Source organism: Pipra filicauda, unplaced genomic scaffold (genome assembly GCF_003945595.2).
Source record: "Pipra filicauda isolate LSUMZ 115617 unplaced genomic scaffold, ASM394559v2 scaffold213_size2393758_pilon, whole genome shotgun sequence".
Classification (NCBI taxonomy): Eukaryota; Metazoa; Chordata; class Aves; order Passeriformes; family Pipridae; genus Pipra; species Pipra filicauda.
Window position 1 is genome coordinate 436,237 of NW_024104325.1, and position 18,677 is coordinate 454,913.

An 18,677-nucleotide genomic window follows, 5' to 3' on the forward strand; every position below is an offset into this window, starting at 1 on the left:
AGGGAGGAAAGGAGAATGGGAGGGCCAGGAGGGAGGAGGTGGCAGATAGAAAGCTGTAGGGAGCAGTTCGGTGACTGGACAAGCAAGGAACCAGCAAGCAATATTCAAACTGAAGGTGTAAAAAGCCCTTTGCTGGTATCAACAATGGCATAGTAAAACACTAAAGAATGGAAACTGAGTAGTTTGGTCTCTCCATGCCCTCTCAATGCTGCTTCTGACTGTTACAAGGCGGCAGCACTACCCAAACATGATTCCTCTCCACGATCGTGCAGCTGGGACACTCCTGAGGCCTGACATCCTCAGGAACAAAAATCTCTCCCTATTTCTTCCTCCTCACCACTTTAAAGCCCAGACTATGAAGAAGGGCAGAGGGCTTAGAGATGCAGGAATGCAATATGCCACTTCAAAATGAATTTCTGAAACAATAAACAGATTTTAATAGAAATCAGCCAGAAAAGAAAAAAAATTATATATGAAACATGAAATACCATTGCTAGCACAAGAAACAGGGATCATGAAAAAGCTCTCTCTGATGGTGACTGGAAACTGCATAAAACCTCATTTCACTGTAGAAACTTTGGATTAAGATTTCAGTGGAAAGATGTTCTGGCATATCAAAGAAACACCTGAGGAAGAGATATTGGTATATGCTCCAGAACTCAGAAGCCCTCTTTCTCTAATGAAAGGTTTTACATACAGTATTCACATATACATGTATGAATAATTCATTAGAGATGAAATAGGTAGATATTAAGTGTAAATATCTGGGACAAGAATAGACTTCTTTTTATTTAAAGCAAGGGGCACCAGAAGCAAGGCCCTGATTTTCAAAACTTGGTTTTCATTTCCATACTCTTAGTTATTTGGAGCTCAAATGTAATCAGAATATGCATGCACCTGAAGACAGAACAGGAGCATTAAGGCCCAAGTGATATTAACTAATGTAAGCAAATTACTAAGCATACAAAATTACAACATAGAAGAAACAACATCCTTTCCACTAGTCTAACGTAGCCCTACACATATGAACATTACGGTTTGTTAAATTAACATTGGATGTTAGAGCCATTAAAATTTTTTATAAGCTGAGCAAACACATTTTAGTTTGATCGTACCTGAAAAGTCAAACTCCAGCTCTTGCAACCATAATGAAATGGAAACATTTTAGTGGATCTACTTACTTTAATTTTTATGGTTTCACATATTTTATGCTAGCTCTGGTGTGCATCTCATTTATGATACCTAACCAGCACAACAACCCCATGAAATATGGAGGGAGAAAGTCCTTCAGGACAGCTGCTGGGGGTTCAGGTGGTTCCATCAGTAAAGGAGTTAGAAGTCCAAATCTATGACATGCTACTGTCAATGTGGTCAATGTGTTAGTACCTCAAATTCCATTACTCACATGTGGCAAGACACCTCCTGGACTTGTTTTAAAACAGGTCCCATTTCATGCTAAAGTCACCGAACTTGAAGACTCCTGCCTTCAGGAGCTCCTTATAAACAACTTTCACTGATCTGTTCACTGTACTTTCACTCCATTCTGCATCTGGATAAGACAATAACTACCATTATTTCATAAAGAAGCAAAGATACAACTTTGTCTAAAGGGATTCCTATTTGTTTTCCAACAGGTAAGCTGCCAATACTTTGAGATGGGTCTGACCATAAGCCTGTAGGCTACCACTACATTGCATTATATATTTATGACTCAGTCCAGAAAGGAAGTTTTGACTGTAGTTCATTACAACAGGTGAAAGCCACTGAAATTTGCTTGGATCCCTTAGTAACAAGAATTATTCATGTCACACAAGGGTGGGAAATAAGCTGCTGTGTCTCTTGCTGAGAGATATTTCTCCTTTAACTGCTTCAGTTACATGTTCTTGAGATTCCCAAAGAGCAAGGAGGATGGAAGAAAAAAACATCTTAAGCAACCTCAAGATTCAGAATAATTTTCTGTAAATGGAACAAGAGACTTCTCTTCCTTTGATTTCTTTACTTTAAAACACAATGTTTACATACTACAAAAGGGTACAAAAACAGAAGCCAATATAAAATTTTAAGATTCAGTGCAAAGATCTATTATCCACAAACTACAAACTCTTCTAAGTAGCACAGATATTTCAGATAGTCAGAGCCACAGCATAATATCCAGTAATCATCATTCACAGAGGCAAGCTCCACACTTCTTCTCAAATTAAATGTACTGAAAGCTATAGAAATATGTAAGATTGATGAAGGAAAATAAGGAAATACCGCAACATAGTTTTGCCATGAATTTTGGAACAGCATTCAGTGGTTGGATCTCTCTTTTACAGTCATGAAACAAGAGGAAGCCTATGTTATAGAAACACCAGGATTTTTTTTTTTCCTAGAAAGTATCTGGCTTTTGAGAAGAACTCAGCAAAAAGCAATTCAACTGCAGTGTACAATGGTCCTCTACAACAAGGTGTGCTCTTCTTCTCCTTGACAGTGTTTTACACTTCCATGCCAATTTTATCTCTGAAGACGAACAAAGCATTTTGAACTATTCCTCATTCAAAATACTCCTGCCTGGGCAAACATATCTAAGACATGACAAAGAAGTGTATACCTTATTACGCTATATTCTACAGACAAAATAAGGAGGTTCTAGAACTCATTTTGAGACTATGGAAATCTGAGCACAGGTAAGAGAATTAGGAAATCTCTCCCTCCAAAATGGGAAGAATTTTGTGATTCACCAGGATTAATTCAATGAACTCTCCTTTGGCTCAAAATAGCAATTTTCATGCATTCTTAAAATATTTCTCACATTCTGAGACTATATGATCAGACTAAATGGCCTGAAATTAGACATACTGAGTTCTACAGTTGCAAGTAATGAGTGGTGTTGGAAATGCCTACTTAACACAGCTTCCTCACAAGCATAGCAGATTATAACATAAAACCAGAAAAATAGCAAGAAATATTTTTTAAAACAGTATTTTGAACCAAAAAAAGCAGATGAGTGCACTTTGCAGTGTTATCAGCCTTTACTAAAAACTTATCCTCCTTGGTACAAATAATAGAGATCTTTGAGATTCAAACAACCCATGGTCTCCCTGTATATCTTGAGTGTGTTTTTGCCATAAAATTCAAGCAATTTAAAAGCAAATGCTCTGATAAATTCACTGGTGTACCAAATTGCTTATCAAATGCCTGTTAAATTTGCAACATACCTTTACAAATATTTAGAATAACATTCTTTTGCTTACAGTAAGCCTAGAGTACTCCAGAACTGGTTGCCTGATACTAAAGGCTCTGCTTAGTCCTTCAGGAGGTTTCTGTATAGATTTAAGCATCCTCACTATCAACAAATGACAGCATACAAACTATGAAAGCCTGACAGTCAGTGTTGGATTGTGTCTTAGAGATGGTGACATAAGTGGCATCCTGTTCAGACACCACTGAAGCCCATGAATCAATGACACTGCTCAAAGAAGGAAGTCAGACCTTCCAACAGATCTCAGCTTGTATGAACAACTGTACGCAAGATGAAAGGGCTTATCAATTTAGAGATGCAAACAGGAAAAAAAGCTTCCAATTTATCATGGTAAGTTTCAGGAATGGTAATGTGAAATTGCATAAAATTAGTTATGTGATGTCAGATTAATCCAGAGATGATCACAGGGGCAGGTTAAAATAGTATATGTATTTTTGCTGATTAAGGTAATAAAAAAGACCCAAATGTGACTTATTCATGGGGTGAAAATCATCCAGCTTCATTACAATATGCAGCATACATATCCACAATTGTGAAAAGACATCACCTAAATAAAGCAGAAGAGATACTTAAGGGTTGTCACCTCCGCGTCAGACAATCACAGAATGGCTGAGGTGGGAAGGGACACCTTGAGATCATCTGGTCCAGCACCCTGCTCTAGGGTCATCTAGAGTCAGGTCTGTGCCCACCTGGATTTTGAGTATCTTCAGAGATGGAAGACTTCACTTTGCTGTGGGCTATCTATTTCAGTGTTTGACCATTCCCACAGTAAAAAGTTATTTTCTCATGTTCTGGTGTAATTTCACAGGTTTTAATTTTTGCCCATCGCCTCTCGTCCCATCACTGGGCATTACCGAGAGGAGTCTGGCTCCTGTTTCTCCATTCCAACCCATCAGCTATTTACAACACTGAGACTGCTCCAGATGGAACACTGTCTGCTTTCTCAGCCTCTCCTCATATGAAAGATGCTCCAGTCTCTTAATTCTCTTCATGGTCCTTTGCTGGACTCACTCCAGTAAGTCAATGTCTTTCTTGTACAAGAGAGCCCAGACCCAGAAACAGCACTACAGAAGTGGCCTCAGCAGTGCTGTGTAGTGCTGTTTGTGTAGTGCTGTAGTGCTTTATGCAGTAAAAGTAATAATCAAGGTAAGACATGGTCTGAGGAGTCAACTCAAAGATGAATTGAAAATGTTTTATTTTATTATGGCACCTCAACACAGAGTGATCCTACAGTAACTCCAAAAGTAAGTTTTTTCATTGCACTGAATTTATCTAAATTCACTCATACCTAGAATCATTGTGATCTGTGCAAGGATTAATATAATTAATCAGTTTCCTTAAAAATCTTGGGAAAAAAATCTGCATTACAATGATGACAATATTTCCAAAGTCATCATCTCCAAATTATTTAATATTAAGAAGTCATGTAATGTCACTACACTCTTAGTCTTCACAGAGTTTATATATATATATATCACTGCATAAGATGAAAAGTACAGACAGATACAAAGATGGGGTGAATTAGTGTGACTCTATGGAATTCAATGCAGTTTCACCTGGTTTTGATACTGAAAGACACCATTTCTGTATAAATATACATTTGCACTCCAACCATATTTCTCAGAAATCACCATGGAGATATGCAACTGAAGTTAATATGATCATCATCTCCATAAAACAAATTCCACATGGAGTAAAAAAGGAAATAAGATATCTCTTCCCCAAAAGGATCAGTCTGAATTTTTATATACTGTTTCTTTGTGAAAGATCCAGGCTCAACTGAAGCAGATCAGGAACCATTTAAAATAGTCCTAAAAACGAGTTATTGACCACTGATAGAACAGATCTGAAAATCTGCAGGAAAGCAAACTTAATTGCTATCATATATCCATCTATACTAACATGTCATCCTCTGGCATAAGAGAGTTAATTCTCTTTGTCCCCTCCAAATTCTGCACTGTATGTTTCATACACCCATTTTATTATTGTGCATAGCACTAAGCCCAGAATAATTAAAACGCAGGCACTTTGGTAATACCATTCATTTAACACAGCCATATTTAACTGTGTAAGGGTTCAACTCAATTTAGCTCTTATAAGGCTTGAATTCTAAAACACACACTGGAATATACCAATTAATTGGGACTCTCTGCTAGAAAATAACTTCATTGCTCAAACATAAATTTTCTGAAAGTTTTTTCAACTTTCACAAGCTTTATTTAAGGGGATTAGACTTTGAAGGCTTAACTATTGCTCATTTAAAAAAATCCATTGTAAATTGCTAAAACTTAGAAAAACATTTCGAAAATACCAACTGAAAAGTTGTAGTCAATTAAAAAAACCCGCTAATTCAATAACTGCACTGCAATTTAGCCTTCTTCCCTAATTTTATTCCATTTGTACATTTTGGAGTATGATTTGTTTACTTCTTTCATTGCACAGAAACTGCTGCATAATCAGTCACTGATCTGATTGCAAGAAAATTGAGTTGATAGCCTTATTATATATCAACTGCAGTTAATATCTTACAAAATGTATTAAAATGATATTTTTTACATATATGAATAAAAGTAAAAGACAAAAACAACTGGAGTCTGCAGTGTGTGCTAGCAATCATTGCGGGTGGGTAAACTGACAACATGTAACTGCATATTAAGACAAATGTAGAATTTAGACAAAGTATTCCATCTCTTTTCAGATGTATACTTTTAAACCTCAGGAACTGTTTTCAGTAGATGTCATGCCTTTTAACTTGAAAAAAGATAAGCGCAAATAAGCTCCCAATTGTCTCCCCAATATGTAAACCACATCTCGGGCTGCTGTCTCTGTTTCGCCTTTGAAGTTTCCCTGAAATGTCATGTGTTGTGAAGACTGCTGTGCATAAGCAAGACAATTTGCTCACTCTCAGAATTCTTACCGGTTTCCACTGCTATTTGGTATCCAGCCTCTAGTCTCCGAGATGACCTTTCCAGCCTCTCTGTGTTATCGAGCAGATGTGCCCTCTGAAAAAGAAAAGGGAAGAGAGAGAAAAAAAAATCAGGCAGCAGTCTACAATGTTCTCTCCCCCTTTTTAATTGTGCTTTCATATTCCAAAACATAAAAATATCCACGTATATTTTATGGAAGAGCCTGTTATAAGGACAACTGGAAGGGGCAGGTTCTATGATCAATCATAATTATGTGTACCAATCATTTTTGTTTTGAAACACGGAATATGTGCTTAACTCTTCTTACATGAACCCAATAAAACAGAATGCAACTATTACATGGGAAACCTGTCTGAAGAGCATTTCCAAAATAGATTTCTCCGTGACACATGTATGCAAGCACCCATGATCTCTATTCAATTATGGCTTGATGAAACCATCACTTTGAATGCAAGCGGTAGTTTTTAATATGAACTTAATTTTCAGCAGAGGATATATATTTCCTTTATGCGTACTACTGAAGTGAGCTGATAAAAACAACAAGCTATTCATACAGAATATTGAACAGCATGAATATTCTTCAGACTGTTTGATGTAAAAAGATGTAGAAACAAAACACTGGTTTCTTGATTTACATCTCTTATGCCTAAATATATACAAACATATAAACAATATACACAGACGCAGGTATAAGATATTTTTCCCAGAAGTCATCTGTCCATTTATGAGATAACAATCAACTGTGATAAAAATGCATCTTCCAATACATTTTCACTTGGGGAGCTGCAATAGTGAAGAAAGTGAAATTATTATTTTCATTAGTTCATTCTCCATCCAAAACACCAACATTTCACCATGTAAGCTCATTTCCTTTGGAAATTTGATCCTAGACTAGCTCTAATCAAGTCATCAAACAATATAAGCCAACCCTCTCCCACCCCCCCCCAGTAATCACACACCCCTTTCCAAGCAGTCCTTTACCCAAAAAACGCATTTTGGATATTTGTCAAAAAAATATTTCCTACAACTCTGCCTTGTTGACAGATGTCATTTTAAAATGGAAGAAATGCTTTCTAATAATAATAAAAAAAGGAGGTGCCATACATATTATCTGAGTGGCTGTCTACTGAAACGATCTACCTTGCTCTAATGAGCCCCTATGGATCTTGGGAGATGCAAGCTGTATTGACATGCACACTTAAGCTAATACACCTAGACCAGTGCCTCCAAGCTCTAGCAGCCAGGGATGCTGACAGAATATCTCGCTTCTATCTTCAAAGAAAGGAAGTGATTAGTATGTTATCATTACCATTCAAAACGTGATTTCCCTATTCCCTCCCGGCATAGGTGACACATCTCTGAGATGCGGCCAGACGATCGAGGCAGCTAAAGCCACATCAAAGCTTGCCTTGAATTTTTTCTTTTTTTTTTTCCCCCCCCCCCTCTCTTTTTCTTTTTTTGGAAATCATTAAAACAATGCATTTAGATCAGCACAGATAGGACCCAATGTGAAGGTCAGGAAAGCTGCAATAACAGTCTATAATAATTAATAGAGTTGTCTAATACACAGTGGATAGGTTAAGAGCAAATTGCAAAAAAGGCTTTTGCATTCATGGGGGGCAGGCCACCAAGAAAAAAAATCAGCACAAGCATTGAATAAAATTTAAAACCATAAGCTACAATGCTTTAATTGAAATCATGACAGCAACTAGAGTGGTGCATGTTCTTAGTCTCATGGTCAATCTAGATAATTAGTGTTAATTTTGCTTAATTTTTTTAAAAAGGCACCTTTTCACAACATCTGCTGGATCCTCTTCACTGTCCATTAGAACAAAAAAAAAGAGTGTAGTGCCTTTCTCCAAATACTGCCCCTTCAAATCTATTAAAGAACAACTAGTGTTAAATATTTTAAACTTTGTAAAAAACATCAGAAACCTAACACCATTACACAGATGTCTCTCAAGAAAGAAAAGTAGAGAAAGGGGGAGAGGAGTATATAAAAAGGAGTTTAGGAGGTAAGAATCCTAAAAGTTAGAGAGGGGATACTTCAAAAAACACACCAAAGGCTGGGAGTGAGCACAAGGAGTAGAACACTGATCATAGAACAGATGTATAGGGCTGTAGTGCTATACTGGAAATGAAAACACTGTCCTACTATGTTAAGGGAGAGAGGGAGAAATAATCAGATTTCACAATTTAAGGTGAAAGAGCTACTGAACAGAAAGAATTAGCATTTAACTGTGTATTTTTATATACCATATAAGCCACATTTAAGTAAAATAAATTACAAACCCTCAGTTCAGTTCAGTTGTACTGTGAGCAATTAGAATACTAAAGCCCTGTGAACTCAATGTTAACATTAACTCAGAGCCATTTCTTACTTGATTTCAGAACCTTTCCACCCAAGGCATTCTATAATGAAACTTAATTTTATTATAAAGGGTGGTGTCACTTACACTGTTTGGATTTGGAGGCACCCTGTCCTTTGGACATGAAATCAAGGCCCTATAGCAGCAGCTGATGCTTTCAACTGCTTCCCACCCCTCCCCAAACTCCTTCTCCTACAGTATCCCCTACACTCTGTGAGGGGGGCAGCGAGGTGATTCAGTGTGTCTTGCAGCTTCAGAAACAGCTTCTATCTGGAGTTACATAAGGAAGTTTTGCAAAGTGGCATGCTATCACTAGAGATTTAGTCATTCCATGTGGGCTGGATTCAAACTGAGATCTCAGGAGCTCAAAAGACAGAGCGACACAGCCTCCACGGAAGCCTGTGTACGGCAAGTGTGCTAGAATAGAGCCTTGTAATGAGAGGAAGCCCAGGTTTTATTAACAAACAGTATGGCAAACCACAATTTCTTTTAAGATCACTTCATACCTCCTTAGGAGAACTATAATTGGGGATGCCTTGATGTTTCACTATGTGACGAGTTAAGAATTATGCCTGAGTCACTGTACTAGCCTTCATTTAAACTTTAATGTGCATTTTGCATTGGGTATAAAAACACCACTGCAATTACAATCTATTCAACACATAGTGGGTACTTAAGTGCAGAGAACAGAATGCCAACAATTGGTTTTTAATTTTTTTTTCCTCTACCTGTGCAATTTTGATCTAGGCAAAATAATAAATTCCTAAATAATAGTTCTATTTGCTACTGCTTTCACTATATGCAGAGAGAGGAAAAAGTAACTTATAAGGTTAGCAAGGAAAAACAAAAAAAATAAATTACCAGAAGCAATATAATTTCTTTTAGGTGGCTGATGAAGATTTATAAGATCCAAAAGGTATGACTGAGTTCAGAATAGCTCCCAAGTTGCAGCCCTTTGCAATAACATCCAGAATTTTCTTACTAGCCTTCACAGCTATTTCTAAAAGAAAAGCACATAAGTAGCACCTTTGTTCCTCACATAAGATTAAATTTTCAGAGTAATTTTACAAATTAGGAATCTTTATGTTTATAAAACTACAATCTATGTTTGCAAGCAAAAATGATCCTACTATATTCTTTGCAAAAGCATGGGAGCAGACGTGCTAGTGTTGTTCAAGGGATGAGAAAATGAACCCTGTTCTTCTGAAAAATCTCAGAAATCAGGCTATACAAAGCCTTGCAACAATACTGTCATCTGTTTAAATACTGGGACTATTGGGGAGGGGAGCTCAGCAGTGGTGGGAAGGCTTTCATGTAGCTACATGTTTATTTTGTTTAATTTTTTTTTTTGTTAACTGTTTTACTCAGTAGTTTTTACATATTAATATCAGCTCCATGAAAAGTGGGAAAAACAAAGCATTTGGAGAACTAGTGAAAGAATCTTTATATCACAAATATCTATCTGTTTTTAAGAATTCTCTGTAATTGTCCTTAATCTGGTTACTTTACAATTCTTTGTCATCACCATTTCTAAAACTTACAAATCCTCTCCTGCAGAGTTCAGTATGCATTACTGATACATTACTGGGCACACAGGTTTCACAAAAAGGATACCAAACAAATACGTGATGTTAAAATACTTATGCTTCTAAATATATTTATTCTAATACTTCGCTGGTCCAAACTCTCTGTATGAAACCCTTCAGAAATCTGACCTGTAAGAAATCTTGACTTTACTCAGACCTTCTTTTCAGTGGCTACCAGGAAATAATAAAAAAATAGCAGTTCAAATACCTGCTTTGCTAGAGCAGTAAGTAACAGCAGAGATTAATTTCAGAAAATAAACTGAAACATTTGAGGAACTGACCATTAAAACAGGCTTCTCTCTAAATATTTATGATCCATTTTATAACTGGAAGAAAGGTGTTCTGGAATACTGATCTCTAGTGTTACACCTACAGATCTACAACACTCACAAATAAATAATAAATATTGATATGTGTGTGTGTAGGTCTACCTACCTGTACTGTATTTTCAATGGGTGTGAAATATCCAATATAATACATAAGCTCTTTGAATACCTCACTCCAAACTCAAAACACTGTGAAATTCTGTGTAATTTTTACAATGTTTCAGCAACGGTTTATACCAAAGCAATGCTTTCATTTTCAATACCAGTGTATAAATGTATTTTCCCTATCAAAGATTTTGTGATGCAAACATGATTATTACTGTACCTGATTTGATCATGGTATTCTAGGAGAGATCAAATAATAGAGGAGTTTTTTCCCCCTTCTTTTTCTAGTGCCTTTAAAAAAATTCCACTATCAAAGAATGTTAATTTCTAAGGTTTGATCTAGAGATTCCTATGTAAGTATACAATTATTAGGGAAAAAGAGGCACAACAGTGAATATTTTAAAGCAATGTAATCAATATTTTTGCTTTGTGTAGATTTCCCTGCAACAATGAACAAAAAGATCTACTTCAGATTTAGAAACTCAGCTTTAAAGGGAAAGCTAGACAACAAAAAGCAAGAAAGTACTCACCTCTTCACGTAATTTTATCAACTGCAACATGAACGCACAAAAAAGATAAAAAGGAAAGAAATGGCAGGAAAGAAAGATCAGTTGTGTGACAGGATACAGAATTAACATTGACAATTTATCTGTTTACATGTTTAGCATTTAAAAATCACAGACAAACACATTAAAAGAACCTAAACATAGACTACATGCAGAGTTTTTTGAACGAATAAAGATCACTTTCTCACACTGTCACATTAAACAAAGAGAATAGTGTGAAATTCTCTTTTAAACCACATCTAAGACACCATCATGAAATAAAGGGGAATGACTTCATAGAAGTCTATATTATAAAGAAAAAAACAAGTTTACTATTCCTCTCTTCCAAGATTGTACAGCTGAAGTGGTTTTGTATATACAAGTTTGCAGAATGTTTTCTGTATATTTTAGTTGTGACAACCGATTTCTTATTTTACTAGCAGATCTAACTTATTAATAGATGACTGCATCTTTATAGCATGTAACCAGTATTTCAATTTTTATATACCCAAGTTCTACTGTAACTATATTACCTAATTTTTTTATTGAACTTCATACAGGGGGTTTTGCCATGTAAAAAAAAAAAAAAAAAAGCAGCAGTTTAGTTAAATGGCTCAGAATTATGATTTATTGAACAGCTTATTTAAAAATAGACAAAGGAATAGGGAACAACATGAAACATATTTCCCTCAGAAAACACCCATTCCAGGTTCTTAATCCACTATACAGAGTGTGTGTATATATACACACATAGAGTGTGTGTGCATACTTATATAGTATATACATTTATATTTATTAATTTATGCTTGTAAATCAACACAATCTAACACCGTTAATAATACTGCTCTGGTAGGTTTACTATAAAACTAAATAAAACCCCAGCCTGACCATCAAGCCATGTTGTAATATACTCTCCCCTTAGAGAGAGAGAGAAATTATTTGTAATGGAACAAAACCTATAATCACTGACAATAAATGTCTGCACAAGAGTGGCTCTTTATAAAAAAATTACAGTTCTCTCACCGATTCCAGTTGAATTCGAAAGTACAACAGCTACATAATTACCTCAGTTTATGCTGATATTTCACCTACAGTTTCATAGCACTAATTTTCAACATGTGTAAGCTCGGAATGTTTACTACTACTTAAGTCTCACCAGCATGAAGGAAACAAAAGAACCTCCATTATTCTCTACTGTTTCATATGGCTCCTCTAAAACTGAACGTTACAAAACGGACAAGGAGGCTCTAACGAGATGTAATTAGGAGGGCTACTACACCACATCGACTCTAAGTGAACCAGCTCCTCTGCACATAGCTTAAAGGAACTTTGCTAGAATTTGGTATAAAGAAAACTGCATTGTCTGCCAAACCAATGCTTAAATTCAAGTGCCTGGCCTATCATAAATTGGTCTCTTTCTCCAGTTCTTCCCCCCCTTTTTTCCCCAAAAAGGCAAACATTAAGGCTGTTTAGAAAGAGACGATCTGGGAGTTGATCACATAGCTATCTTTTCTTTCTGAGGCCACCATTCTTCAGTTGACTATGATACTTAAAGGGCCAAAGTTTAAAACGACTCTCCCGCAATAGAGCCCGTTTGGGCATGCCACCCTGCTATAATCAATGAGAGTTTTAAAATGCTGCACATTTGTTTTTTCAATAGGTCCCAAACAAAAATGTTCTATCTTGTTTGTGCTGCATGGCTGAATTTAAGCTCTGCATGGGATTTGCAGCTAAGCTAAGTAATGGGAGAGGGTTCGGGGTTTTTTTTTAACATTGGCTGAAAGATATTCATTCAAATTAACAAAAGATATATTTTTCCCCCATTTAACAATGCTCTTGATGAAAATGTGTTACCTTTACGTTTCTATTTTGAAACATTATTTTTATTATGCTCACTGCTGAACTATAAACAGCGTTAAGCCGTGTGCAGCCACCATTTTAGGTTATGATAATCAGCATATTTTTGAAACAAAGATTTATTTATTTAATTTTTTGCAATACAGAATTCGATACAAGAGGTAATCTGTTCCTTTGTAGGCTAAAAAAAAAAAAAAAAAATCTGGTTTACGCTGGTTTGAACCAGTGGAATCTCTTGTGGCTAAGCCTTCTGCTGTGACTAAAATCAAAACTGCGCCACAGAGAGCAAGGGAGCGAGATGGGATGTGTGTGTGTGTGTGTGTGTGTGCGCGTGTGTGTCTGTGAGGCATGTCACGTGACACAGAAAACTACCGAATTTTTTTTAAAAAGCTGATAACGCTACCGCCGTCTCTGTCCGCATATAGATAACGAATAAATGCTGAACTCTATTAAACGCCCTTTACACATTATCGTGGGTCGAACACACAATTTTCTGAACTTATGATGACAGTCTATTTATTTTGCTATAAACCCTCGGCATGTAACGAACAGATTTGTGTCTGGTAATGATCTGCTCTGCCAGGGCTATATAAAATGATACCGACCTTCTTTAGATCTTGGCGAATTAAATTGACCAACTTCACCCCCTGGTCTGTAGCTGAAGTTTGACACACTTTATGCACAGCAAGTCCAAATCTAATATTATCACAACTTTGTAGTCAGAAATTAAGTAGCCACAAAACATTTGTTCACCAGAAATCACTTATAAAATGTATGTATATACAGACACACAATTTAACCTAATGAGGATTTATTTTAACTTACTAATGAACATAGTTGCACAAGAGAAAGGAACACTTGCATCTCAAGGAAGTTGGTAATACTGTACCTGACATTATTTTGGTCGAGAACGATTTCTGATTTAACCCAACATATCCTTTCTCAAAACCATACGAATTGCTACATAAAACAGTTCTATTATTATTAAAGTGAAGCCACAACTTTAAGTAGTGTATCATTGCAATGAAAAACTCAAGGGATTTAAATTAAAAACTTTCAAGGGATTTGCTTAATGTTGGTGGCCAGGATGACAAACAAGACTTGAAAGCAACAAAACCTGTTTGAGACCACTCCTGGAAAATAAATAACAACCCAATGCACACAGTTTTTGGGATTGGGTGAGTGAAGTGGGGTTTTTTTATGCAAGAGGGGATGTCTCTTGATTCTCAACCTCTAAGTGCCTCATTTGACTACATTCATATGGTTCAAATTAAGAAGAAATTAATTTATGCTAAGCAATGACTTTACTAAACTCTAAGTGCATTAAGAGCACTACATCACCACCTATCTAATTAAACAAAGATATATTTATTTCAAAAGAAACTTTCAATAGTAAAACTGTATAATTCTTACAACTTCTTACAGGAAATTTCTATATGCTTTATCTGGTAAAATTAGTTAAGTCTTAGTATACACATTATAAGGCAATTGTATTCTAATCTATCATCCAGATATAATGGCTGCTACTTATGGGAGACATTTTGGAAAACCAAGAAGACAAAAGACAAATCATCATTTGCTAATTCTTCAATCTGTTCTTTGTGCTTCAATCTTTCTTCTTGGGAGAACAACTGGAAACTCATACCTATCACCCTACCTATTACAGTTTGTAACTTGGCTGTAGTTCACTGTAATTGTACCTTTGAAACTCAAATAAAAAAAGAAGTTGAATAATGAAAATATCCAGATTGTTTATTTCCCCAATAGTGCCTTATTTATTCCTTGATATTTAATATGGTCATACTAGCCAGTATACAATAAGTTCCTTTTGTTTTCTCTCTCCACCAAAAACATTATGCAAGTGTTATCACAATGACAAAGACCATACCCAAAATGTGCTACTCGTATATCTTATTTGCCTCTGGATAACACCCTAGGCTGCCCAGATATCCAGTATTTCTATTGCCAGATTTTACCAATATTTGTGGATTAGTACAGGAGCAATTCTGAACTGGCAACTTTTTTCAATACCTCCTGTCAGAAGAGGAATCCTTCCTCTCCGCTTTTACAGTTTGGTGACTGAACTGGGGAAAACAAACCCATCATTTTTCGGTTAAACTAATTTAACCTTATCCAAACTGACTGAGAAGTAAAAATCCTACAGCATCAGGGTCAGGGTCAGTCCACGTACCTATATTTATTTCCACCAGAGAAACTGAAAGCAAGCATTTGAAACATTTTCAAATATTTTACTAGGCTGTAAGTTATACCTGAGCATCTTTTTATCATCTAGTCCAAGTTTTCTATCAATATAATAATGTATAGGAATGAAAGTGTATTAGACCTGGGGTTACCGAGTTAAATACGACAATATATCATGTTCGGTATATGGTAAGCACCCAAACCTTACATATGATTTTGATGGCCGTACATTTTAATAAGCTCAATACCAGCTGAAGTTTTTGCACTAACTGCTTGCACTCATAACTACATGCACAGAAGTACAGACGTAAATAAGGATATTTAATAAGAAAAAGAAAATGTGTGATTTATTATCGAAAAAACACAATAAATAATGTATTTTTAAAAATAATGGCATTCACATAATTAAAAGAAATTAGGTGACTCCCTTACGGTGCTATTTCATAATATTTTTTAAGAAAGGAATTCAGAACTTTCAAAGGTACAGGGGTAACAGCTTCAAGTTGGGTTATGGAATATGATTTTGATTACCTAAAAGACTATACAAAACTCCTTACGCAGCCAAAATTTTCTTCCATTTCTTCATTTGGAAGAAAAAATCCTCATATTGACAAATGGTTGAAAGTAGCGTTTAGTTCCTTGAGATGAGACCATGTCTCTTCCATCACGTTTGGAAAAAAGATCATACCTCATAAAAAGTGCACACATGAACCAGTTAATTAAACATTCCCTAAAAAGTGAAAATAAAATATTTTATCTCATCCCTACCCATAAGATATTCTAAGTAAAGTTTCTTATCACAATTGCCCTTTTATGTCTGAATTCACATAATTTTTTCTTGAAATGTAAAAATAGCAGCACCTTAAGAGAAATAAAATGAGAATCTTAACACTTTCACAGGACTGCGTTTAAAATCATGACATGCAGACTATGAAACTCTTTTTCCTAAAATCACCTTCTCCATAAATTTATTATTGGGATAAAACCCCCTCTTTATTTTACTCAAATTTTGGAATCTCCCCTTGCTGTAATATATAAATATGAAGATTAACATCTTTTAAATTTAACTTTTCACATAGATATCAGAGCTGCTCTACTCTAGTCTTGTGTCTTCAGATAAATTGTATCCTGTGTATGCTTTCATTAATGTATGAATTAAAGTCTAAGCTTAAAACTTATAGAGCATATTTAAAATACTGCATAAGATAAGGGTAACAAGGTCTGTGTTTTGAAAGTCATTTTACCGGGTAAGTCTCCAAGTCTTTTTTTTTTCCGTTCTTAGTGGAGTTGAGCTTATACTGCAGGTATAGAAGATACAGAAAATTTCAGAACATTGTTGTGATCCATTTCCTTATTTACTATCACATTTCTTGAGTAAGTATTTAAACAATTTTCACTTTCACTATAAAATAATTTGGATTCTATATCATCAGAAGAGGCAATCTGACATTTAAGAAAACTTTTGGCTAAATTCTAATTCAAAAGGTACAACTTTGAAGACATAATTTTCAAAAAGAAAAGAAATATTCTGCTTTCAAAGTGTCAAACAAGTTTCAGCCCCAGAACAAATATTAACAGGTAGGTCAAAGTCTCCTGAATAAAACACTGCCTTTGTAATTTTGGGTAGTTTAGCAGGATCCTCACTGTAGTATCCAGAATAACAATTTGGTTACAAGATTTTAAGAAAGCCTCAGGATTATCAAGCTTTCATTCATTAAAAGAGATGGATAGCATTCTGCATCCTGGTACAACATGCATTATGAAAGCATGTTCTTATTAGTACAACTTGTGTTTTTGGTACAAGAAGAGAAAATCTGTTTAGGGAAGGAATCACACAAGGAAACTGAGTGGGGAACTGCCTAATTCTGTGAGCGCACTTTCATTTGTTTTGCCTGCCAGTGTTGATTTAATTATACTGCATTATTATCAAAGCTGCATTATGTACTTTTTTTATTCCTTTTACATGTGTTTGAGGTGAAGACCTTGGCTTTGTCGGCAAACAGCGTGTTTCAAGTTATTTCTTAAGTACCAAATAATAAAGAAAAGAGAAGAAAAGATTTTTTTTAAGATAGCAGACAGTGATCACAAGTTAAAGGGTTAAATGTAAGATCTCCAAGAAACATTTTGAAGTTGATTAAGACCCCAGCTTTGCATTAAATAGTATCACTTCCACATGAGTTGTTGCTAATGCTGTTAAGGAGCAGCTTGAGAAGCCCAGTGTGCCAGTGACCTCCTTCACCCTCCAGCCACCCACTAGGGCTTCTTGATTAGCATCCTACCTGGTTCTCTGAGGAATTCCCGTCATCCCCTAGGAGCTCATTCCGCACCTCATCACTGTAGGCGATTCGTGACCTTTTCTGTAAAACAAAAAGAAAAAAGGGTTAGGAAGTAAAGCTCCGAAGCCATTGGTATCAAGGCTGATCATCTTAAACCTCGAGAGCCCCCTAATGGATACCTATTTGATATAAAAAAAAATAAAAATCTGCAAGTAAAAGTTATTACAAAGTTCTTCAGCTGCTGTATTTTGACAAATCTGCATGGCAAAACTTTAGAATTTCTAAGACAGTCACACCCTCAACATTGCAGCGATGAAAGCAGCTTCAGTGAAGCTCAGGATAAGTAACGTGTGATCCCAGTTATGTTAATGGAGTAACCAGAGAGGCGATATACAATAATATCAGAAGCAATCAAGAAAAGCCAGGGCAGGAACCAAACATATTTTTTTGAAGAACACTTGCTAGCTGGACACAGAACTCAACATAACACTGCAGTGATGCCACTAAACAGGAAAGGAAGACTGAGTTTTTCCCATATGACTAATATAAATCAAACCCAAACAACACACATTTGACATACCTGATTGCATTTAAAGATGTAAAAAATTAAACAAGTGTTCTCTATGCTGCTAAGGCTATGAAGGCCTACTGGGAAAGGGCAAGAAATTAAAGGGCAAAAGAAAGGAGAGAAAACAACAGGACAAGGAAACACTGGTTTACAGCAGTTCGAGGAAACACCACAAAACTGGGACAGTCATTCATAGCATCCTTACAGTTGTTATTCACAACTTATGAGCATCAGATTTGCTCATGAACTGATCATGTGGATTCTAAACTAGAACAAGTGCCAAGCAATGGAAAGCAAATGTCTGAAGATTACCAGGGTAGCACAGCATTCAATGGAACAACAGAGAAGTCCATAATGAGAACATCAGCCCAGCTTTCAATTTCTCTGTTAGCCAAATAACAGGTCCTTAGTCAGTTAATATTTACCATTAAAAGAGAGACAGAGTTTTTATCATATTTTCTATTTTTTTTCTTTTTTTGAGAGTGGCTATGATCATTTTTATACTTCATCAGAGGAAAAAACCCAAGAGTAGCAAGAACTAAGCTGCAGGGCCTTCCTTTACCGATGGGAGCTTCCCTCACACCCTGCCACGGTAGTGACTACCAGCGGGAACTCAGAAAAAACAAAACCCTCCTCAAATCTTCCCTAACTGGACCATCATGCCAAAAGACT

At 35.9% G+C, this 18,677-nt stretch overlaps 1 protein-coding gene across 4 annotated transcripts in view; it reads right to left on the reverse strand.

The window, feature by feature from the left end:
- Window positions 1-18,677, reverse strand: part of VTI1A (vesicle transport through interaction with t-SNAREs 1A) — a 273,846-nt gene that overhangs the window by 203,652 nt on the left and 51,517 nt on the right. For 2 of the 4 annotated variants that reach the window (XM_027750091.2, XM_027750094.2), the window contains exons 4-6: window positions 17,441-17,518; window positions 11,088-11,108; window positions 6,162-6,246 (exon numbers count right to left, since the gene is read on the reverse strand). In XM_027750091.2, the coding sequence (XP_027605892.1) occupies window positions 6,162-6,246; window positions 11,088-11,108; window positions 17,441-17,518 (184 nt within the window). The remainder of the gene's footprint in view (window positions 1-6,161; window positions 6,247-11,087; window positions 11,109-17,440; window positions 17,519-18,677) is intronic. The other 2 variants (XM_027750092.2, XM_027750095.2) reach the window with 1 other exon arrangement.